General features: G+C 40.0%; 1 protein-coding gene across 3 annotated transcripts in view; it reads left to right on the top strand.

Moving 5' to 3' along the window:
* ttyh2 (tweety family member 2) overlaps nt 1-25,151 on the top strand; it is a 75,943-nt gene that overhangs the window by 36,519 nt on the left and 14,273 nt on the right. For all 3 annotated transcript variants that reach the window (XM_085416866.1, XM_085416865.1, XM_085416868.1), the window contains exons 4-6: nt 8,529-8,749; nt 11,737-11,832; nt 23,022-23,094. In XM_085416866.1, the coding sequence (XP_085272992.1) occupies nt 8,529-8,749; nt 11,737-11,832; nt 23,022-23,094 (390 nt within the window). The remainder of the gene's footprint in view (nt 1-8,528; nt 8,750-11,736; nt 11,833-23,021; nt 23,095-25,151) is intronic.

Raw genomic sequence — 25,151 nt, 5'->3', positions numbered from 1 at the left:
ATCATCCAGTGGACTAGGTCAGTGTCTGGGTCAGTAACTGAACAATTGGCCGGAGCTCAACTAAGGTTTGGATGCTGGCCTGACACCATTTTACACCATTCTCACTAGAAGCTTCTGTAATAACACAAAACGGTAAGCTTTTCGTTATACAAGCTAATATTGAAACACAATTATTTATTTATTATAGTTATTTTTGTAAATACTCCTAGTGTAAGAACCTGATGTTTAACTCGCTTATATTAAGTGTCAAAAAACCTCAACGGAACATAAAGAACATATTCAAGGTCACATAGAGCCCTATTCTGTCCAGGTGAATTTATTATGGTTGTAGGGAAAGAGTGTTTCCGGCCAAGCTTCTGGTATTTTATGAGCACCTTGTATGCCCATATTTACAGCCTGACCATGGTTTTTCTTCTGTCTCTTAGAAATGACATTTCTCAAAGAAATTTAAGTATCTTGAGGTATTGTTAGGGGTAAAGTAGAGCTGGCGATTGACATGTGTGTGGCCTAGACATAAGCATCAACATCTGGGGATTAAAATTTAAATTGATGAACAAGTGTCAAATGTTCCTCAACTGACAGCAACTTGACGATGGTTCCAAAACCCATGTCGGTAAGCCCTCAGACTGTTTTTGTCCCATGTAAAATATGTAAATGCATATTTATATGGGGCAAAAACAGTCTGTACAGATGTAATCACCATGACATCACCAAAAGATGTAGTTCTTCTAATAACGATGTAAAGCTGGTTCAAAAATCAATTCAGTCCACATGAACATGTCTAAAGGCACCAGACTGTTTTTGTCCCATGCAAAATATCTAAACAGCTTCACATTGTTATTGGAAGAACTACAGCTTTTGGCAATTTCGTGGTGATCACATCCATCTCTACTTACATACAGGTTTATAGGAAAAGGTGAATTTGTGTTCACTGCTGTAGTTCTTTTACCTAGAAGTTTGTAGTTCAACATGACAGCATATTACTGCCATTGATGTGACTACCACAACACCAGTTGACTAAACTGTGCCACAAACTACAGATTTTCATGGAGTCTGTGGTACATGCCAGTTTTGCTAAATTTACGACTATTCGTTGGTTTTCTGCAAATGTAGTTGTTTCATTCAGTGTAACTGGAAATGAGTAGAATAGAAGCATGGCTTGTTTTTATAGGCCTATGCGCATGTGTTTAGCATAAATTTTCTCAAGCAAAACACTCTTTTTGAGGATTGTAATAAACTGTTGCAGTCAAAGGGGAATTGAAAGTCCAGCACCAAAATGTACAAGTTAATTTAGAACAAACAGTTGGACTGTGGATGGTTTTGCTCATGTATAGGGAATGGGAGAGGATTTTGGATAACAGGAAAGAGCCTGAAAGCAAAACTGCTCTTCCACAGTAAGGAGACAACCAAGGTGTTTGCTGAGGCAGTGGACTGCATCACTCTGTGTGTAAATATCTAAATTGGAGAAAACCAGCGATGTGAGACTTATCTTTATCAGAGCAACTGATGCTTTACCTCAAAATGTGTAGAAGAAGTAACAGTTTTGCAAAAACTTAAGGAGAAACATCATCTTTGAAAACTTGTTCAGTCTTTCATCAACAAACTCATAAACACCACTAATCCACTCTGAAGGATGACCTCCTAGAAGCTTCGTGATCATTCAGTATCAAACTTAAAAAAGGAATTTATTTTTAAAGAGATGTTTTCAGAGCTTCGGTACCCAGTGGTGAAGATGGTCTCTATCTTTAACTGTGACCGAGCTGCCAAGGCACTTCAGACCCATGTTCCATTTCACGCTCTAGCTCCCACATTCAATTTTAATTGAAGAAACTTTTCTCTTCTTCTATCATACAGACACAATGGATTGCAGAAAAAAGATCTGATTCCATATCTTATCCTTTTTTTAAATTTCAAAAATACAGTCAAACGGTTCTCATTTATCAAGCAATTACGAGACGATTGTAAGTGATTCTGTGATGCCTGCTCAGCAGCACTGAATTTTTAAAAAGGAAAACACTACAAAAAATTAGAAATTACTCCTTTTTTTTCTTTTCTTTTTACATGGTTCATCTCAGAGACGAACACTTTCTGGGAGGTTTGTGCCTCAAATTAGAACTGTTCTTTTACATTCACTCTCTGTTTTGTGATCCCTCATCTCTCTGAGGCATCACTTCCACAGAGACATACCAGCCCGAACAGGCTTAAAGATAGAGATCGAATTCTAGTGAAGGAAGTGGCATTTATATTCTGTAGAATCTCAGACCAGGGCTTAACCCTTGGGGGGGTCCTAAAAAAAGTACCCCTTATGAGGTCCTAGAGCCAAAAATCGACCTTGCCATAAAAAGTGCTATAAAAAGATTATACATTAATATTTTTTTCCACTTTAAATTAGCCAATATTTTAGACCTACTTCTCCTTGAAATATTCATATAAAGTTTTAATTATATTTCGCGGATTTTAACCCTTTATATCCCGGTTTTGTCACATGAGCGCACGGCCGTTTTTGGCGAAAAAAATGAAATATTTTCCATAAAATACATTTGAAAGTTATATTTTATTGTACTTTTAATTAGGCCTTTGGATGGACCAAAGATTGGCACCAACAGTCATTTCGATCGCCTTTTATTTTTTTTGCAGGAGCGCATTTCATAAAATGCACACACTATCGGTCCCAATCGACCACGCCCAAAAAAGTGCTATAAAAAATTTATACATTAATATTTTATTCCACTTTAAATTAGCCAATCTTTTAGACCTACTTCTCCTTGAAATATTCATGTCAAGTTTTAATTACATTTCGCGGATTTTAACCCTTTATATCCCGGTTTCGTCACATGAGCGCACTGCTTTTTTTGCCCCAAAAACATAAAACTTTAATAGTTTCCAAAAAAACATTTGAGGTAATATTCAATTGTTATTATAATTAGGCCTTTAGATGGACTAAAGATTGGCACCAACAGTCATTTCGATCGCCTTTTATTTTTTTTTCAGGACCAGAAAATGGTCTCCAGGCGGCAAATGCTCCTCCTCTAGGTCGAAATAAGTGCATTCTTGCCGGGGTAAGTCGCGACGATTACCGGGGCACGATCACCGGGGACTCATTTTTGCAGCACACACATCCGATACCACGTGACAACAAATACGTCATTTCCTGTTGACTACAAAAAAAAAGCACCCTCATACGGTCCTAGGGGCCGAAAATGGTCCCGTCCGATCAGCGGGCGAAGCCGCTGCTGCACGCCGGAAATGAGGCTTCATTCCCCGCAGGTCTGTCCAAGCAGCCCGCTGTTTTCCAGCCCCGGGTCAAATGTGGAGCAAGGGCGCCACCCGGTGGACAAATAAAAAAAATTACAACTCTAAGGCCTCTTGTCCAAAACAAAAATGAAACCTAAGCCATCACCCAGATGTTAACGGTAATAATTCTGCAGTGAAAAATAGCGTTTATAATGGAAGTCAATGGGGCGATTTATGGCTCTAGGACCTCAAGTGGATGGCGGTTTGTAGCTTAGCCACTTTAAGCTAATCGAATAAACGGAGACTGCAATTCTAAAGAAAAAAGGAAAAAAAAAGGGTTGGAAGGTTTGGCTATATTCTATTCAACACAGTGAAAATGGCCTAATATTAAAAAACGCTGAGGACGAAAAAATGGCCGTAGGTCTCCCTGAGGGCTAAACAAAGGAAACATTTCTTGCCTGAAATGTGTACAGGCCTTAGGAGACAGGATGGATTAAGTTACCCGTGGGCATTACAATACGTCATTGGAAAAAATGATGGCGTTTTGAAAGATGGACATGGCAAATGGCAAGGTTTTCTGTAAGTAGGATCTGAGACTACATAACTGTTTCTCCCCTTCAAATGATGCTCAGGGGCTTTAAAATGTGTAAACAAGAGTCTGCACATGATTCCCATTGATCTGTATTTTTTTCCATTTCCTGAAGCGAGAATCTACATTTGAAACGTCACACCCCATTGTCATTTTTCTCTGCTTAAGGTTACGCATATTTTATCCGAATAATGTCACGTATAATGGTTCTTTAGACTTTTTTCATTGTTTGTTGTTTACCCTCTGGCATGTAGAAATGAATATCCCACAAGAAAATAGCTAGGCACTGAGTACAATCTACTGTAAATTGTTTGTTTAGAAAAGATGTGAGGCGGAAAGTACTTCTCCGTGCCCTTAAAACATCAGTCTGAGATAAAGGCTGAGATGACTGGAAAAGGGGAATTATATCTTCTTGATCGGTGCGGATCAACCCACACAGTGAGTATCAGACCAAGATGAAGGAGAGATTAGCTGGATTGTCTGTCTCCCTGGGCATTTTAGATAAGATTTTTACACAGGAGGCGAGGATCAGATATGTGCTTTCATTTTTCATCTGCAATTTCATCTTCTCAGTTTGAAGAAGAAGATGTATTGATGAGTGATCAGATAACAAAGTACAGAGTGCTACATGCCTGTGCATACGATCTGTTTCTTTTTGTAAAACCCAGAAGCCACTGTGTGCTGGATCTCTGTCTGATTATTCTTATGGCAATCAATCAAAGTGATAACTTTAAATGAAAATTAAAAAGGTTTGCTGCGATTAAAGTGATCAATTTCTTTGAGAATACTATATTAACGTCCTCTGAAAACATTCACCCATAAATCAGGAGGCGCACCAGTATGAATGATGTAAGGAAATGTGATGTTTTCACAGCACTGTGTGCACCCCATTATTCAGCAGCTCATAGGAGCACTTTCAGCAGCAATAACTTGTAGTGATTATTTTCTGTATGACTTTATCAGTCTCTCACATCGTTGAGGAGGAATTCTGATCCACAGAATGATCCTTCTCTAAAACATTGCTTTAGTTAATTGGATTTTGTGGGAATTTGTTTTATCCACAGCTCTCTTAAGGTCCCAACACAGCATTTCAACCAAGTTGAATTTTACTGGCTCATTGCAACATTGTAATTCTTTTCTTTTTCAGCCTTTCTGTTGTAGATCTGCTGCTGTGCATTGGATTTTCCCCCCAATGCCCAGATGGCTTACAAGTGTCTACACTTGGATCCACCTAACTCTACTTTAATCACATCACATCTAACTCCCTTTTCTGTCTCACTATAAGAATGGACGAGTTATTTAAACCTGTGATTTTCAGTAGTTGCTCTGCTTTTATACAAGTATGTCAGGTTAGATTTTTTCATTAAGGTAATCGACATCTAATGACTAATTTTGTAAGGAGCGACCTTATGGAATAGCATCGTTCATCAAAAGGATTAACAACATGCACAACTTTATCAAAGTTAAATACAAAGGAAGATAAACTAAATCAAACTTCATCTGGTTTCTCTTTTGTTTGGAATTTTGACCTGGGTAGTCAGATCACACGAAAAGGAAATGAATCTGCATTAATAGCAAAAAAACTCGATTTGAGACATTCTAGTAAACATTATTCATGTTATAACGCATTATGTCTAATATCGTTCACTTTTTGAAAGAAAAATATAGTTTTAATTGTGGGCAGTCCAATGATTCGTTTATGAAGACATATTTATGAAAGTTTAGCAAACAATTCTCAATCAGCTGCACTTAACCTTTCTCTTCCTTTTTTCTCATTATGTATTTATTCTCAGCTCTTCCGTAAGCTGTATAATGTGGCCCACACATTACATGCAAAACCAACTAATTACTGCTATCCAAACTTTCCTTTTAGCTTCAGCAAGCCTTGTCCCTGACAAAGCCAACAACAATATGAGTAGTCTTGCTTGTGAATGCCAAGTACCCAGAGCTGAATAAGAGCGCTTATTTCCCTTTTTAATTATCTTATAGCAGGTTGTCTCCACGAACACCATTTCCCTGTAAACAACTTCTCCCTTCAAGCAAAGTACACAGTAATTAAACCCAAGAAGATGGTTCGATATTTGTTACATAAATACTGTATAATGTTGTCTTGGCCATAAATAAAAATGTGATTTGTCACAATAAATGTGTCTGTTTGCTGTTTATCTGTTTGTTGTTTGGCTTAGGGGATCACTCTTCCTTTTGGGCTTAAACAGGTAAATAAACTATAAGTCTCATAGTGAGGTGTTGGTTTGAAAAAAATATCTAACCACCAACAGCAGCACTAGCAAACCTGCTGTTTTGTCTCTGCGATTTCTAGTTTTGGCTGTTTTCCAAGCTGATCTGTTTACTTAAACTAAAACTGCATCAACATGCACAGTAGCCCAGCTCTCCCACACGGTCCTCTGTCTGAGCTCTGCTGCTGAGTGGCAGCACAGACCAACCTCCATGTTTACGAAAAATCTCACCTTTGTCCATAATTCTGGGAACTTCTTTCAGGCAAACACATGACCTCAGTAATAAAAAAAACACTGTCAGTACATTATTATTTTAGCAGAAAAGTCTGGCATAGAAAACATTATGCTGTGTTCAAACTTGTATGTTTTGCTGACAACTCATTAAAGCATCAGTTGTATTGATGAGTTTTCTGTGAATAAGACTTCAAGCGTTAAAGGCTGGTGGGTTGACTCTATGGCAGCACGGTGGGTCAGTGCCTCATAGGATACTTGATTTGAACCCAGACAGAGTCCTTGTGTGTGGAGCCTGCATGTTGTTCCTGTGCTTGCTTGAGTTTTCTCCAGGAGCTTCGGTTTCTTATTGCCATGAAGAAAAGCAAAAATGTTGTGGTTAATGCTAGTTGTCTGACAGGTTTATGAAAACGCTTTATTACTCAGGGCTATAAGCTAAATGCTAATGAGTGTGCAAGTCTTGACATGTTCGTCATCTTACACTAACAAGTACAAGTTGTCTTCAGCAGTGGTGTGCAACACTGAGTTATGGCATCAGCTTTTGCATGATGTGGGGTTACTGTTGTAAAGGTCTGTGTTAGTATCTTTCCAGGTGCTTAAATCTAACCTGCATGTTAAAAAAAAAATCTATAGTGCAAAACTGGATGAGAACACACTAAGTAGTCATTTGACTTTCAAGTCATTTCTCTTCCAAGGATTTGAGTGCTTTGATTCATAATCTACGATGTGGAAACTATGAAAACCATTTTTTTTAACAGTTGATTTTTTTTAGATAATTTTAAAGATGTTTTAACAAAGCGGTGGAGAGACTTACTGACCAACAGAGAGATGTTGCCATCCCCATAAAGGTCAGGCTATTCCCTGATCTTTAACCACGCTAAGCGCATGGCTAAAGGTCAGGGAGTGGCCTCAGATTGATTGCGTTTCCTGCTTCGTCTGCTTTTGTTGGAGATGTTGTAAACTAATGGAAGTTCATACATGTTGAAGAAGACTTCTCACTGCCTAAGCATTTAACACATGAAGATGAATTACTTCAATGTTGATTTCCTACACACACACGCACACGCGCGCACACACACACACACACACACACACACACACACACACACACACACACACACACACACACACACAGCTGTTTCATATGGACTTTTCTGTTCATTGTTCAGTGAAAAGCTGAATAAGAGCAGCTGTTGACTGACCGGTTGAGTGCCTCACTTTAAGCAACAGAAAATTTCTATATTTAGAATATTATTAGAAGCATATTATACTTAGTATATGTAGTCCATTGCTACAATTCACTGCTGTTAAGTACATTGTTTCAGACAGATAGATAGATGAACTGTTTTTACATCCTTCTGCAATCCAGTCCTTGTACCTGATAAGATAGCTTTAAGGACTTTGTTACTAGCTGCTTTTGCAAAAACACATAATTTGTGAACTTGTCAGGCATGAAATAGTATTTTTGCACCAGCAAGGTGATTCTGATAGAGCTATTGGCATATCTTTGCAATGTGTCCTTAAAAAAAAAACAAAAAACATGGACTTTGGCATGTTAAGTGCAAAAGAACTGTCAAGGTTGCAGACGAATACTATCTGAGAGTCAGAAGAGGTCAGAAACGGGTTAAAACTGTCTGTTTTTAGCCCTTTGTAAAACACAGTGGAGGCTCTGTGATTGTTTTAGGCTGTGTTTGAGCCATCAGCTTTTGATCAACCATGCTGTACCGTCTGGAAACTGTCTGATTGCTTCAACAACAACAGTAAAAACATAAATGAATAAAAAAGCAAGCACACATTATTAAAGCGGTTCATCTTGACAGAGAAGGGGATAAAAGACTGCCAAAGGAGCTGTGGAATGTCCTTCAAGAAGTTTAGAAAACTATTCCTGAAGACTACTTATAAAAGTTAGAAGAACACTTGCCTAAGAGAGTTCAGGCTGTGTTGAAGAATAAAGGTGGTCATACCAAATACTGACTTTCAAGCTTTTTGAAAGTGAACAAACTCTCTTTTTTGCCTTACAGGTTGTATTTTTTATTTCTGTGTACATTTGCATGTTTTTCAATAAATCACCACCTAATTTTCCTAAAAAACACAGAAAGAAATTTAGTTTCTCAGGACTTCTATGCAGTACTTTAGATAGATCTATTAATGTATTATAATACCATTGACTCATACCCTCTAACTGTATTTGCTGTGTCAGTTAATCTTACCCGACTCTTTCTTCTTGTGCGCTCCAGGTTTCAGGCACCATGGGCAACATGAGGAGTGGGCTGCACCAGCACCTTGCGAGGCTTGATGAGATCTTTGCAACACGGGGCGACTACGTGCAGACCCTGCAGTTCATGCAGCAGATGGCTGACAATGTGATCAAACAGCTGCTCGGACTGTCTGACTGGGAAAAAGCTAAAGTGGACCTGGCATCCATTGCCGATCAGTCAGCAACCATAGAGTACTACAGGTGGGGAACAGAAGAGTACATGTGTCAAGGTTGTACTGTGTGCGAATCTGTTTACTCGATGCTATAAAAGTGTCTAGTTAAACAGGAGGAGAAAAACACCCAGAGCTCGAGGACAGGATTCAGGAAGGTTATTTCTGTTGGTGCACGTTTCCGTTGCCCTGAACATTTTTAACGGTTTAAAGCTTCCCAGACACGTGGGAGGTGAAATTTTCAAATTTATTTATACAATGAAAATCAGTAGAAAAGTGTTTAAGGAATATAATTATTAATAACTTTGGAACAAGTTTACTTTTCATACATACATGCAGTCTTTAATCAGTTTATATGGCAAAAGTTTATCTAGAAGACATCTAAGCATCGGTGCACCTAAAAAGCTAATTCATCAGTGTTATGTTAAAAAAAAAAATCCAAATAAAACAAACTTGCATATAGTCATTCACATTCATTTTATAGCTGCAATGAGCAATTTAAACACGGTAGAATAGATTACTTTCTACATGCTATGACCTGAATATCTCACATAATATTTATTGGGTGGGTTTAAATAATAATGCAGCTGTGTTTGTGTGTGTACCTACATACTGCATGTGAATTATCTTCCAGACAGTTCTTTAGGATGTTCAAAAAAAGCATCCTATTGAATAATTAGCAATCATTGCATAAATGAAAACAGCAGCTATTACTGCAAAACCTACTGCAACGTGTTAGCGGAACTATTTTCCGAGGCTTTGTCTCACTGTTGTTACTCTCATCGTCTTAGAGGAAAAAAATGGGCTCATGTCCAGTTTTTATTTTTATTCTTGAATAGGCTCAGTGGTGTTTTCTGTGGAGTCTGCAGTAACAGACAGGCTTATGTGTTTGTATTGATCTGTAATGTGACTCCTTTGCTCAGCCAATAAATCAATACCCCGCATAGCTCCATGCTAGAAGTGTAGGCAGACTGCAAGCAGACAGCCAGACATTGTAAGCTGTTAATGGACTCATTATCACTGCTGCACTCCAACAAATAGTTTCTGTGCGGTTGGCTGTGTGTGCTTCCTGTTTTTCTTTTTTCTTCTTTTCTTTTTCATGTTGAACTTATAAAAGCCTGTGTGTTGTTCACTCTTCCAGTGTTGTTTTCTTACTTAGTCACAAAAAGTAACATTATTACTTCCAGGAATTGCTCAGTATTTCTTTTAACTGTGGCCCAATGCAAAACTACTGTTCCTAACCATTCTTAGTTTACCATGCAGTTTTATTCTCTCTCTATTGATCTGTTTTTACCACATCAGGTTAAGATATTGACAACATCAGTACCTTTTTTCTTTATCTACATGGTTTCTAAGTGGAAAGAACTGCCCAGCAGAGTTTACCTGTTCTCTCTGTGCTTGTGTGGGTCCTCACCAGGGGCTGCAGCTTCCTCCCACGGTCCACAGACATGCCTCTTAGATTAATTAATGATTAACTGGTGATTCTAAATTGGCCGTAGGTATTAATCTGAGTGTGAATGACTGTCTGTCTCTGGGTGTTATCCCTGTGATGGACTGGCAACGTGCCCTTCACAAGGATAAGCGATTAAAAATGGAAGAGCGATTTTTCATTGTTATTCCTGTGTTTTGAAGTCAGATACATTGCAGACAGTTAAATATTTGTGTACATAAACACTTTCAAAAGCCAGATTTTTTTCTCATGAAATGACCTGACGCTTAGATGCAGGATCCAGTCACCTTTGACCTGTCTGTGAGGGTAAACAGGTAGAACTTGAGCAAAACATCAGGAAAGACTGACAAATCTCAGTGTGTATTTTGTTTCTTGAGGAAAAGAGGTCTTGCTTTTTATTATACATACATGCCGCCCGTTCAACCTCCTGCATGTATTCATGTTTTGCTCAGACTCTAATTAGATTAGGATAACATAGACAACAAGGTGGCAGCGTTACTGAAGTACCTCCCATGCTGATGCCCCAGCTTCTTGTACTGTCCCCTGCCAAGGGGGGGAAGATAAAACGAGGAAGGAGATGGCGGCGAGGGAGAGAAAAGGGGCTAAAAGGGAAAGAGAGAGAGGGGAGAGAGATTAAAGAGACTGACGAAGAGGGGGAGGAAAAGGAAAAAGATGGAGAAAAGATGTGAGATGGATTCTCTCAGAGGGGTAGAAACTCTGGCTGGTGAGAAGTAGAAAGAAATGATTAAATACACAATAAGAATATACAAAGTGATGTCAGAGTTATGTATGCAGGGTGGAAGATGAACAACGATGGAAATAGACAGGAAATTAAACTGAAACGATTCCCCACAGTTTGTATTTTTCATACCATGAAACATTCAGCCACATGGATTTGAATCCATTCATTATAAGCCATCTGGACAGGTTTACTATGTCCAGCCACAAACTGTTCGAATAACAGATGGTTACAGTGAGGTGGACAACTCTACCACGTTATACCCGCGAGCACGAACACACTTTCACACACGCCTCTAATGCACGTATCCGATGATGTGAAATTAGGTGCAATACTTTACCCTTTCTTTCTTTTCCTGCTTGTCTTTACGAGTCATTTTTTATTTCACTAGGTTCCAACATCGATCGAATTTTTCTGTATGTTTTGATTAATTATAATAAGAATGATTCTCTGCAGAATAAATGCTTGTAAACCCTGTTTTTTAACAGTTGCTAAACCACTAGCTAGCACAGAGGAGTGAGGTGCAATTTTAAACAATTATGTGGCAGATTTACCTCTCAGAATTCATATTTCTGTATGTGTAATTTAAAATAAATTGGTAGTGATGCCTGCTGTGAAAGAATGTTGTTGGTTGCTTTCAAGAGAAACCCATCTCCAGCTATTGACAACAAAGGTATTACTACGGGTAGAAATAAAGGCAAAACTACAAAAATAAAAGCTACATTTCAGAAACTGAATTTCTTTTTAACCTCCCATGTTCCATCACCTCCCATAAATAAAAGGCATTCACCAGCAGCAGTTTAATTTTGTGGTCTGTCTGTGTCTGCAGGTGGCTCACATACCTGCTGCTCCTCATCCTGGACCTGATCATCTGCCTGCTGGCCTGTCTGGGACTGGCCAAGCAGTCCCGCTGGCTGCTCACAACGTGAGTATATACCCTGTAACATTGGGCTATTTTACAGCAACAAGCTATCTTTTTGTTCACATGAAAAGTGGTAATCTGTTCCTTCCCCCCAATTCTTATATGTGATATTTTTCTTCTCTTTCCTTGCACAGCAGGAGGGAGAGACAGTGGGTGAAAAGCAAAGGCAGGATATATAAAAGAAAAAGTCAGTTGGGAGATTAGTAGGCTAAGCCTTAACTAACTGTGTGCTATTATGGAAATAAAATATATTCATTTTTCTTTTCTGAAAATATTCAATTTTTCTATTTTTTTTTTAAACAAAAAATAGAGATGAGTTGAGCGAATTAGTATGAGTTGGTGTAGATGAAGGAAGCTTGAGGCGTGGTAAATGTCTGTGAACAAAGCAGCAAAGCACTGAATTACATCCTTGCTCAAACACTCCTCTTCTAGCCATTTCCGTATTCCCTTTTCTTTTTAGCATTGCCAGCAGTGGGTTGAACTTGTTCAGCGTTACTGTCTCAGTGGCTCTGCTTTGCAAAGAGGTTTGGAAAGCAGGGGAGAGATGAGATGTTATCAGCAATACAACTTCCTGAAGATTATTTTCCCTCTTTAACACTTGACCTGTTCTAAATAGGCTGGGCATGAATTACATTAAACAACAGTAGGTACAATTTTATTGTATCTCCAGATTATATAGCATGTAATTTATACCTTTTTTGTTGTGGTTTTTAGTTGTATCACACTAATGCTACTCTTTAGGAGTGACAAACATCCAGAATGAAAGATAAATATGTGACAGCACATGCCAGCTATACTAAAACATAAGCAGTAAAAGAAAAAAAACACAGTAATACATTAACAGGTGTTGGTTCGTCTGCCTTTTAACAGGCGGCCAGAATGTGCAGCATGTTGGTGTTAATGAACCTAACAATCACTCTCCCACACACTGTAGTGCATGTTTTGCTGAAACGGAGCTTTCACAGAAAGAACATGAAATCTGTCCTGCCTTCATTCCTTCATGAGGCATCCTGTCTCTTGCAATCAGTCATTTCAGGGTGTGAGTTCTGCTAAACTTGCCCTACTAACCACAAATGCACTCGAAGACTAACCCTATACACACACACACACACACACACACACACACACACACACACACACACACACACACACACACACACACACACACGCACAAACACACACACACATAAGATGAGTCAGTGTGAAGAGTGTCTGCCTTCCCAAGAGATGCAGTCTTCCACTAGAGTGGAAGTGGTTGGGGGCAAATTACACTCTGGAGGCCTACCAACTCTTTCTGGTACATGCCGTCTGGCTGGGTGTTACTGTGACATACAGTAACAGCTTACACCTACACGTTAGAGATTTATAAAGCTCACTGTCAGAGAGATGTTTATTTATGGATCTTTTACAACTGCTTGTTTTTGTGAAGAGGCATTTGTTGCGGTCGAGTTTTTCAGCCGTGATTCTTTTTATACGCCTTTAACGTGGCAAGGACATTTTGGTTTGGTGAATAAAAACTGTCATCTCAAACCCGGATACACAGAAACTATTATGCATATTCGGTCTGAAAGTGCTGTAAAGTATAAAAAGCTTCAAGTGCATGTGTATTCCTAAAGTAAAGGACAGAGGAAATTTAATTTCCCTGGATGGCGGAGATCATTAGGACTGTGATGAGCAAGGATTCGCAGCGCAAGTTGCGTTAAAAGTAATAAACGGTTTTTCAGGGGAGGCCTGAATTTCTTAAGTAACCTTGAATATCCAGATTACGAACTCAAGAACACTTAACAAGCCCGAAGCAAATAAAGAGCAGGCTTTAGTTCAGGCAGCCGAGTCTGCTTCAACGCTCACATGACTCACTGTAGAACATTTCCAGCTCACCCTTTTAATCATGGAGCTGTAATTAAGCCTCATTATTGTGCTTGTATACTGCTGATTTGCATTTAGAGAAATGTAAAGCAATCTGAATTGCACTTTCACGGGCACAACAAAGAAGTGCTTTTAATTAACATATCTGACAGATGTTCAATGGCAAGATATTTCATTCATCTTACGTAACATGGCATGAGTAATATCTCTTAAAGTCTTGGAAAGACACTAAAAATGACAGAATAATACTATGAGCTGGGAAAAAATACAGCGCTTTTTGCCATATAATGCCTGTTAGTATAATTGAGCGTTCGATTATGTTGTCCTAAAAAACATATCAGTCAACCATCTCTTACTAAATAGTTATATAAATTTAGAATATGTGCAGCATTAATGTTTGGCTTTTATCTTCTTAGCTAATTGCTCATCAAGCATAAAACATCAAGCTCATCTCAGCAGGAAGTGGGAAGTGACAATACTAATTTTCCCCTCAAGGGAAATCTAGATTCAGAGCCCACGGTTAGGTGCTGTGGTGGGCGTGGGGCTTCTGAAATGCTGACAGCAGTAGTCTAAACAAGCGTTGGTATGTCTCTCAGATTAGTGTGTTTGCACTGCGTTGAATTGATGGTCTAACTACACCTCCGTGATCAAAAGCTTGCATTGTAAGTCTGTCACTGGGGGGGTGCCATGTAAGTGCAGCAGCAAGCTTGAGTTGGGTATCCTGAAGGGTCCCTCACTTCACTTCATATTTGGAAAAAATAAACAAGGAAGTGAAAAATAAATGAGCCAGGGAGAGATAATGTTCCTGCTGTAGTGGAAAACCTTTAGCATATGTTGGCAGTTTACCCATTAGTGCTGGGGTAAACATTGAAGGAGGTAATTGCACAGATAAACCTGTTCAACTGCTCGTTAATGCAAATATCTAATCAGCTAGTCATATGGCAGCAACTCAGTGCATTTAGGCATATAGATATGGCCAAGACAAACTGCTGATGTTCAAACTGAGCATCAGAATGGGGGAAAAAGGTGACCTAAGCGACTTTGAGGTTGTTGGTGCCAGACTGGCTAGTCTGACAATTCCAGAAACTGCTGATGTACTGGGATTTTCCCAACAAATCCCAGTAGATCATCTCTGAGATTTCCAGAAAGTGGTTTGAAAACAAGTCAATGTCCAGTGAACAGCAAAAATGTCTTGTTGATGCCAGAAGTCAGGTTGCCATTTTTGTCAGTTAAGAACAAGAAACTGAAGCTGTAGTTCTCACAGCTCACCAAAATTGGACAATAGAAGACTGGAAAGGTCTGGTCAGGCTCAGGCTGCTGATGGTGGTGTAATCATATGTGGATATTTTCTTGAGATACTTTGGGCCATTTAATACCAGCTGAACACTGCTTAATGTTCAGCTAGTATTAAATGGGCAACAGTGCACTCACTGTTGAACATGACAGTGAGTGCACTATACTCACATGGCCGCCACAGTCACTAGATCTCAGGCCATGTCCACACTAATGTGTTTTCGTTTGAAAACGCATCTTTTTGTCTCCGTTTTGGCCTTCCGTCCACACTGAGACGGTCAAGGAAAACGCTCTCCAAAGCGGATACGCGTGGCAGTGTGTATGGCAAACCCGGAGCCTTTTCGAAAACGATGACACATGCATCGTGTGATGCAGTCATGTGACCAATTAAGCTAAGATAGCGGAGGGCATTATACAGCAGTTCTTTTGTTTGCGCTCAATTTTGACAGCCCTATTAGACATTAATATCAGTTTGTACATGACCAGATAGCTTTTCTTCAAATTCTTTAACTCAATCGCTTTTGCAACTTTGTACTTTTGTGTTACTCGCAGCGACAACTACACCTCATTGTTAGTCCACTTAAAAAACTCGGTGCTTTTCCTCGACATTTTGCTGCGACGTTTCAAAGAGCCAGAAAGTAACTAAACGGCAGACAGAATTGACGCAGGTCGAAACGTCTTGCGTTTCACGCATGCGCAATACTGGAACTTAGGCGTTTTCTGCCGTTTCAATGTGGATGCACAACTCTGTGAAAACGACTGAAAATGATAGTGTGGACACGGAGTGTTTTCTGATGAAAACGCCGTTTTCTAATTTATCCAGGCTAATGTGGACGTAGCCTCAATCAACGCAATGTTTCTGACATGTTGTTGAATCTATGCCAGGAAGAATTAAAGCAGTTCTAAAAGAAAAAGTGGGTCCAACCAAGTACAAGCAAGGTGGACCAAATGAAGTCCTCAAGAAAGACGCATCATTTTCGGTTCAAACTACCCTGTCCAAACTAGCCCCTTGTGTCAAAGGTGTCCCATAAGGAAGTGTGCCGGAGCCTTTGTGTTTTTCCAAAGATAATATAGAGTTTATTAAGATAAATTTCTTAAAAGTTTAAGGCACTTGCCCGAAGGAAGGAAGACAGGGATACATTTAGTTACTTTTTGTAGAAACAATTTATATTCACATAATAATTATACTATACTAAGTATAATCATCATAATTATACTTTACCTTAATTGTACACACTGACTAAGTAAATCCATATTACCACAACTGTCTTCATAATTAAGACATTTTAGACAATAAGGTCAATCTCCTAAATTTGCTCGGAGGAAATAAACACAATTTAATGAGTTGCAGTCCAAGTTAGTCTGTGATGGTTTGTAAGATGGCAATCACAAGGTGGAAGCCAAAATTAGAAACTGAGAGAAATATGTGATTACTATGTCAAGCTAATTAGCACTGGCAGTGAGGTCTCAGTACCCATGCATATCTGCTCTGAGGTCACATCTCTATCATTTTGCTCAGTTTTAATTAGAACATTTAATGGGGGCTTGTGTAAGGATGACAAAGCTTTCACTTTCTATACATTTATACAGGGAGTGCAGAATTATTAGGCAAATGAGTATTTTGTCCACATCATCCTCTTCATGCATGTTGTCTTACTCCAAGCTGTATAGGCTCGAAAGCCTACTACCAATTAAGCATATTATAGGTGATGTGCATCTCTGTAATGAGAAGGGGTGTGGTCTAATGACATCAACACCCTATATCAGGTGTGCATAATTATTAGGCAACGTCCTTTCCTTTGGCAAAATGGGTCAAAAGAAGGACTTGACAGGCTCAGAAAAGTCAAAAATAGTGAGATATCTTGCAGAGGGATGCAGCAGTCTCAAAATTGCAAAGCTTCTGAAGCGTGATCATCGAACAATCAAGCGTTTCATTCAAAATAGTCAACAGGGTCGCAAGAAGCGTGTGGAAAAACCAAGGCGCAAAATAACTGCCCATGAACTGAGAAAAGTCAAGCGTGCAGCTGCCAAGATGCCACTTGCCACCAGTTTGGCCATATTTCAGAGCTGCAACATCACTGGAGTGCCCAAAAGCACAAGGTGTGCAATATACTCAGAGACATGGCCAAGGTAAGAAAGGCTGAAAGACGACCACCACTGAACAAGACACACAAGCTGAAACGTCAAGACTGGGCCAAGAAATATCTCAAGACTGATTTTTCTAAGGTTTTATGGACTGATGAAATGAGAGTGAGTCTTGATGGGCCAGATGGATGGGCCCGTGGCTGGATTGGTAAAGGGCAGAGAGCTCCAGTCCGACTCAGACGCCAGCAAGGTGGAGGTGGAGCACTGGTTTGGGCTGGTATCATCAAAGATGAGCTTGTGGGCCCTTTTCGGGTTGAGGATGGAGTCAAGCTCAACTCCCAGTCCTACTGCCAGTTTCTGGAAGACACCTTCTTCAAGCAGTGGTACAGGAAGAAGTCTGCATCCTTCAAGAAAAACATGATTTCCATGCAGGACAATGCTCCATCACACGCGTCCAAGTACTCCACAGCGTGGCTGACAAGAAAGGGTATAAAAGAAGAAAAACTAATGACATGGCCTCCTTGTTCACATGATCTGAACCCCATTGAGAACCTGTGGTCCATCATCAAATGTGAGATTTACAAGGAGGGAAAACAGTACACCTCTCTGAACAGTGTCTGGGAGGCTGTGGTTGCTGCTGCACGCAATGTTGATGGTGAACAGATCAAAACACTGACAGAATCCATGGATGGCAGGCTTTTGAGTGTCCTTGCAAAGAAAGGTGGCTATATTGGTCGCTGATTTGTTTTTGTTTTGTTTTTGAATGTCAGAAATGTATATTTGTGAATGTGGAGATGTTATATTGGTGTCACTGGTAAAAATAAATAATTGAAATGAGTATATATTTGTTTTTTGTTAAGTTGCCTAATAATTATGCACAGTAATAGTCACCTGCACACACAGATATTCCCCTAAAATAGCTAAAACTAAAAACAAACTAAAAACTACTTCCAAAAACATTCAGCTTTGATATTAATGAGTTTTTTGGGTTCATTGAGAACATGGTTGTTGTTCAATAATAACATTATTCCTCAAAAATACAACTTGCCTAATAATTCTGCACTCCCTGTATAGACTAGCTATAACAGAAGTTTACAGCAAAATATTTTTTAGTAGAGAAGAAAATCCCCTTCCCACTCTGATTTAATTCAGTCACTTGACCTCATCCTTGAATGCATTTACTAGCATCATCTGACCTGCTCATTGAACTCTGTAACTTTTGCACTTGACTCAACTTTAAACCCTATTTTCCTTGTATCCCATTGATTCCCATTCGTCTCACAGAGCACAAAACTGAATAATTTATGTTAATTTCACTTTAGTTTTAGGAATAAAGCTCTAGTTTGCAACAACAGTCATCACAGGGAACTTTACAAAGAAGAGTAATTACCTTTTCTCTATGTAGTGTTGAGAAGACATCAAACAATAAACACTCATCAACTGATGGGCTCAGTTACCGTAGATCAGAAACATGTAGCTACAGAGCCAAAACGAGGAAAGACTGGAAAAACAAAGACAGAGAAATGCACGGTGAATGAAAGAGAAAACTCCTTTCAACACAGAGCAGTTTGCAGTTCATGTGCCCCGCTTCCCATTTACATTGGGTCTCAGTATGAAAAATTCTACATACCACTACACACGCTTAAGTCATCTGAACATTTTTCACAGGACTCTATCCAGTGCTGTGAAAAACCAACTGGAACCCATGATTTTTTTCCACAATTTCTTTTGCTGTATAACTTTGTCATAAACCAACATCATCATCGCATTCTTGTAGAGCAATGTGGCCCACTCTTCTTTACAAATTTGCTTCAGTTCACTGATTTGCAGGTATTCATCTGTGCACTGGTCTCTTTAGATCCCACCACAATATTTCAATCAGGTTGACTTTGGCATACAGAGAGGTTGACTTGATGTCTCCAGACTACCCAGGTTCTGTGACTGTGAAACGAGCCTAATTAGCATAGCATAGCATCTTTATTTATAATGCACTTTACATCCGACAATGTTAGCCAAAGTGCTACAATATAAAACAAAGAGAAAACAGTTTACATATAGAATATCTTAAAATTAAAAATAATATAATTAATAAGAAACATATTAAGAAACATCAACAAGTCCTGCTGTGCTGAAAGCCAAGGTGAATAGATATGTTTTAAGACGTGATTTAAAAACAGATAAGGAAGGCGCCTGTCTAACATGTAAAGGCAACTCATTCCACAATTTTGGTGCTGCCACAGTAAATGCCCGATCCCCTCTGAGTTTACGATTAGTCCTGGGCACGCTTAGGAGGAACTGGTCTGTCAACCTGAGGGACCGGGAAGGTATGCATGGATGAAGAAGCTCAGAGAGGTACAGAGTGGCAGCATTGGACAAACATTTAAAAACCAAATAAAAGTAGCTTAAAATGGATCCTAAAATGCACGGGCAGCCAATGAAGTGAATATAAAACTGGGGTGATATGCTTGCATCTACGAGTGCCAGTCAAAAGACATGCTGCAGCATTCTGAACTAGCTGCAGTTGAAAAACAGAAGATTGACTCACCCCATAATAAAGAGAATTACAGTAATCCAGCCGAACGGCTACAAAGGCATGGATTACTGTTTCAAATTGCTAATTATCATCCTTCTACCACCGCGCTTGACAGTTAATATGAGGTGTTTATACTGACATGCTGTATTTTTTGGTTTCGTTTTTTTTTGCCAAACATGGTCCCATATGTCTAAAGAACGTTGTTCCAGAGATCTTGTGGTTTGTTCAGATGCAACTTTGCAAAATTAAGCTGTACTGCCTTTTTCTTTTTTGTTACAGATGTTTGCTTTTCTCCCGTTAACTCTTCCAAACAAGCCATACTTGTTTAGTATTTTTCTAACTCTACTGTCATGAACTTTAACATTAACCAGCTAACTGTGGCCTGTAGAGTTTGAGATGTAGCTTAACTGTTTTTATATTTTTTTGTGCAGTTTCTCTGAGCATTGCAAAGTCTGGCTTTAGGGTGAATTTGCTGGGAAGATTGGCAACTGACTTGTTTTCCAGTTGTGAATAATCTTTCTCACTGTAGTATGATAGGCTTCCCTGTGGACAGCAACGGTTGCTTCTCTCAGGCTATTCCTTTCGCCTTTCTTCTTTGGCATTGTGATAACACAGACCTGAATGTTCCAGACCAGCAAATTGACCCAAGACAAAAAAAAGAAGAAGAAAGAGCTATTCACTCATTGGAAATAACGGTTGGAGCATTTGACCATTGCTGTACAAGCTGCCAACTTTTCTTACATTTACAACTTGTCAAACCTTTGTCCACATATCCAAAGCTAAATTCTTTTACACCGAAGAAAATAAAATATACGCCAAGACACAGCTGCAGTGTGTAGGTTATCATTCAACTTATGGTTGTCTTAAGAGCTTGAGAAAACAAGTGAACTGAAGAAGCATCTTAGGTGAACAATGAAAACATAAAGAAGTCCAGTTTTCTTCATTGTTCAAACTCTTATGACCCTAAATTAACATCCATCCAATTCAGTACCCATCCCAGCAGCCATGGGGTGAGAGCCGGTGTACACTCTGGACAGGCTGCCGGTCTATTGCAGGGCTAACAAGCCTAAATTAGCCTAAATTGCCAAAATCATTTTCTATGTTAATGTATGTATAATAGTTAATCCACCAGTATGCACAAGCTCTTTATCAAAACAGCATTTTTAATGCTAAAATATAATTATAGTTGTTATGAAAGAATTTTCTAATTTGTTGTTATAACTATAGATATAGATATCAATATAGATATAGATAGCTAACGGTAGCGTTTCCATCTATGCTGACAATGTATTCCTGTTACTGTCAAACAAATTATTGGTGCATCACCAAGATGGTGGCTAGTGAAAATGAAAAGTGTACAGAATTTTACACTCAGGGTTTTGTCTGTTTTAAGCATACCACCAAGTTACTTGGAGTGTACCGGGTGTAGCTGTTCTTTTTAGTGTGGCTACTCTAGGCAAACAAAAGAGGAAATATGTGATTTGAGATGCAGCATTAGTATTTCATGGGAAAAATACAGGAAGAGCACAGTCTTCTAAGGCCAGTGTCCTAGCTATCAATTTTAGAGAAAGTGAGAATTTGCACCAAAATACAAAAGGTTCATTCTTTTCTGCTGCTATATCTCTGCAGCAGGTTTGATGAAATTTGGCCATGTAGCTTTTGTGTAATTTTGCTGACAGAAAGAGAGACAATTGGCACAGCAAATGTAACCCTGTGAGGCTCTTGTCTGCGAGGAGGAATTACAAAAGTGTCAGAAAAGGAATCAGAATTTTCTTCTTATCCCTTTATAGTTGTTGTAGTTACCACCAAGAACCAGATGTGATACTGGTGTAAAGTGTTCTATACAGTACCCCTTATATAGCCATATGCAGATATAATCACATATTAATGCAAGTTATCGCAGTGAACGAGTAAGACGGTGAAGAACGTTTGCATTAGTTCTGCTTGTCGAGTCTAAAATAAGATAAGGAATCTGTGAAGCCTCACTCTCTTTCCTATCTCGCAAATTGTCTGGGCCTAGTGAGAGGTCTGTATCAGACAGAAGGAAGGAGACAGACTTTAAGTATGAGGATCTGATTTGAAGGCAGAGGGCGTTGAAAATACACTGTAGAGAGGGCAAAGGGAATATATAGAGAAGTAGAGATAAAGAGAAAAGGACAGAAGTAGCGGATTGTAAGTTCAATATTGGGAGCTCAGTATCAATTCAGTGCATTGAGAAATGGATTAGCCTGGGATCTGTGGGATGCTGAAAGATGAACAGGCTGGCGATGAGCCTGGACATGCATAGAAAAAAAATCCGATTTAAACTGTGGTGACATGAATCAGGAGCTTATTGGATTTTCTGGAAATTCTTTTCACTTAACCAGAGCTGATCTATGATTGTCTTTAATAGGTATTGATCTCCTATTTTAGTACATCAACACTTTCCTGCATGCCAAAATGGACAGCCAGGGCCTGCAATCTCTCAGCCTCTGTGTAAATCATTTGATGTCATCATCTTATCATCTAATAAGTTGACATCATCAGGGTATGGATTCACTGTAAAACAAACACATGGGTGCAGGAACATCCATCCACTGAGTTCGCTATAATCAGATGTCGGCAAACAGAGCGGATGAGCACTGTTGAAGATTAGCTGTTCTTCTGCAGCTGTATGTTGAAGCAGCAGAATCAACTCCATGGAAGTAAACATGACTGCTGTGACTTTTTCTGGTGATGACAGCCCAGTGACATCAGCATTTCTTCCTCTTGGGTCGCGAGCCATTTCTTATGAGTAGCAGAAGCTGTTATGACACGGACTCTACAATAGCTCTTTTTGTTTCTCCATTTTGATTGTTATTTTGTTATATACAGTAGTTATAAGACATGCTTAAAACATGCAACTATTCCAAAGGGGTCGCTTTATTACTAGTTTGGAAAAGCAGTTGCTTGCAAAGATAATGACTCAACTCTACTTTGAAGCGTCTCTTAGCATTCATGGCATTCATCTTTGTGATTTTTCTATCAGTGCAAAGACACAGATTAAATGGAGTGATTAGACTTAATATTAGTGGCTCAAAAACACAGCTTCAAAAGAATGTTGATGTAGGAACCATATCAAATTGAAGGTGCTGATATACCACTGATATAATAAGTGCAGATTCGTATGACAAACCCAGAGTACTTCTTGGTTTTCTAGCAGTGTGATTACAATAGTGTTTACCTGTAATCACTGCAAGTAATTGGAATGAACCTAATGCAAACCGGGTCAAGTATTTAAATCACTGACTCATTCACTTGGATAAATACCAAGCTTTAATGAGCCATTGTGTCCTGGTTCACTGAGCCTTCAGTTAATCTTAGTTTAATTTAGCAAATAAACAGATCACTGCACTGAGTTTCAACCTGACCCTGTTGTTTCTTTGTATTTCTGCAGGATGATGGTGTTTGGAGTGCTGACGCTAGTCCTGAGCTGGACTTCACTGGGAGCTGACCTGGCAACCGCTGTGGTAAGCTCCCTCGCTTTCTTACCCCTGAGTGACTGACTTACTTTGATATAAAATACCCTAAACTGGTCACCTCTCTTATGATACTTGATAGTTTGCAGAAACTATCTATTTAAGGTATTAGCTGCTAATTAGTGGTTCTAAGCTTAAAAGCCAAGTATTTAAGCTTTATCAGGATGTTAAGGTTACAAAAATATTTATGAAATCAGTCTAAGTGACAGAGATCCCTCACAGATGCACAGAGTCATCTAAACAGGTTCTAAAACTGCCCAATCTCAAATTCTTCTGATCACAGCTATCCGTCTACCACGTCATGAGCTTTTGATCTCTGCTGTCAAAACACACGGCACTAAAAATTGACTGACAAAAGAACAAAATTGCAAACCCACACCTTCTCAGCAGCATTATACAGAGCTCAACCCGATTCCAATTCAAGGATTATGACAACACGAATCCAATTGCCGTATTCACACTGAGTAGGTGATTAATTTCAGTGTTTTTCCTCTCTCATCGTCCCAAGGCTTAAAAAAGCCGCGCAAGTGTTTGATCGATGTGGAGGTGAGAACTCACCGTGAAAATAGAGAGAAACATGAGACACGATGAATATCAGGTGGCTGAGCACTGGTGTTTGACTCAGCTGCCTCGGGCGTCTGTGCTATTTTTCTCAGTTTTGTTGCTGGATGTTGCTTTTTTTTTTTTTTTTTTACTCAGGGCAGCAGAGGATTGTTTACACGTTTGAATTAAATTTGGAGATAATGAGCGTCAAGTAATCAGGAGTAAGTAACAGCGAGAAGTTTGATCTGTTGCACAGTGGTGTCTGGGTTTATCTTCCTTTTTATCTGCATGTTCAAGTCTTCTTTGCGAGGCTTCACTGTCAAGGCTCGGCTGTGTGGCAGGCAGGAGGAGGACCCAAAATGCAAAACTCACACACACGGGGATGAACTCAAAAAGCAGCTTTATTGCTGACCAAAGATAATAGGAGATACAAAACTAAACTGGGAAAAATTAACATAAAGCTCACCAGGAAACACGGGGGAATCACACACAGCATGAGGGACGACGTCACGCTGAACAGAGGGAGACGCAGACAGAAATACACAGAGGGTTAACGAGGAAAGTGGGAACACACGGGGAACACAGGTGACACTGATAATCATAACGAGACAGGGCGGGGTGAACTGAACATGACATGTACGGGCGTGAGAGTCACAAAGTAAACAGGAAGTGCACAGAGGTTCAGACAGGAGGAGAGAGAGAGCACGGGGAAAACACAGACATAACGGGCTGGGAAAACATGAAACAACCACAAAGGGAGACGAGGGCTCATAAATACATAGAGGGCACACAGGGGGAAGAGAGAGCCATGAAGGGAAAACACTTAGGGAACAACACAACAGGGCAACTCAGAAAACATGGCCTAAGCAAGGAACAAAATACAAACATACAAGAAAACTAAGAACACTGGGCCAACATGGCCCAGGACCATGACAGTACCCCCCCCCTCAAGGGCTGGCTCCAGACAGCCCAAACACAGAAAAACAAAACCAAACAGAAAACAACCCAGGGCGGGCGGCGGGGGCCCAGGACGGAGGGCTCGGAACAGAAAACAAAAGAAGAGCACAGCAAACACCGGAGCCCAAGAAAACAACCCAAACACAGAGCAGTTCAGGGGGCCGACCATGCGGAAGGCAACGGCGGAGACGTGGAAACAGTTCAGGAGGCCGGCCGTGCGCAGGGCAACGGCGGCGACGTGGAAACAGTTCAGGAGGCCGGCCGTGCGCAAGGCAACGGCGGCGGCGAAGGAGACGAAGGAGCAGTTCAGGGGGCCGACCGCGCGGAAGGCAGCGGCGGCCCTCCAGTCCCAGGCGTGCTGGCCATGGCCTGGTGGGCACAGGACCAGACGAGGACGAAGACTCGGAGGCCGGGCCAGGCGAGGACGCAGAGGCTGAGGCCGGGCCAGGCGAGGACGCAGAGGCTGAGGCCGGGCCAGGCGAGGACGCAGAGGCTGAGGCCGGACCAGGCGGAGCTGCAGAGGCTGAGGCCGGACCAGGCGGAGCTGC

This window comes from Rhamphochromis longiceps, linkage group LG8, assembly GCF_057381845.1.
Source record: "Rhamphochromis longiceps isolate RC_006_pf linkage group LG8, R_longiceps_female_GT1.1, whole genome shotgun sequence".
NCBI classification, from domain to species: Eukaryota; Metazoa; Chordata; class Actinopteri; order Cichliformes; family Cichlidae; genus Rhamphochromis; species Rhamphochromis longiceps.
The sequence above is the reverse complement of the archived record's forward strand: the minus strand, read 5'-3'. Positions and strand labels throughout refer to the sequence as shown.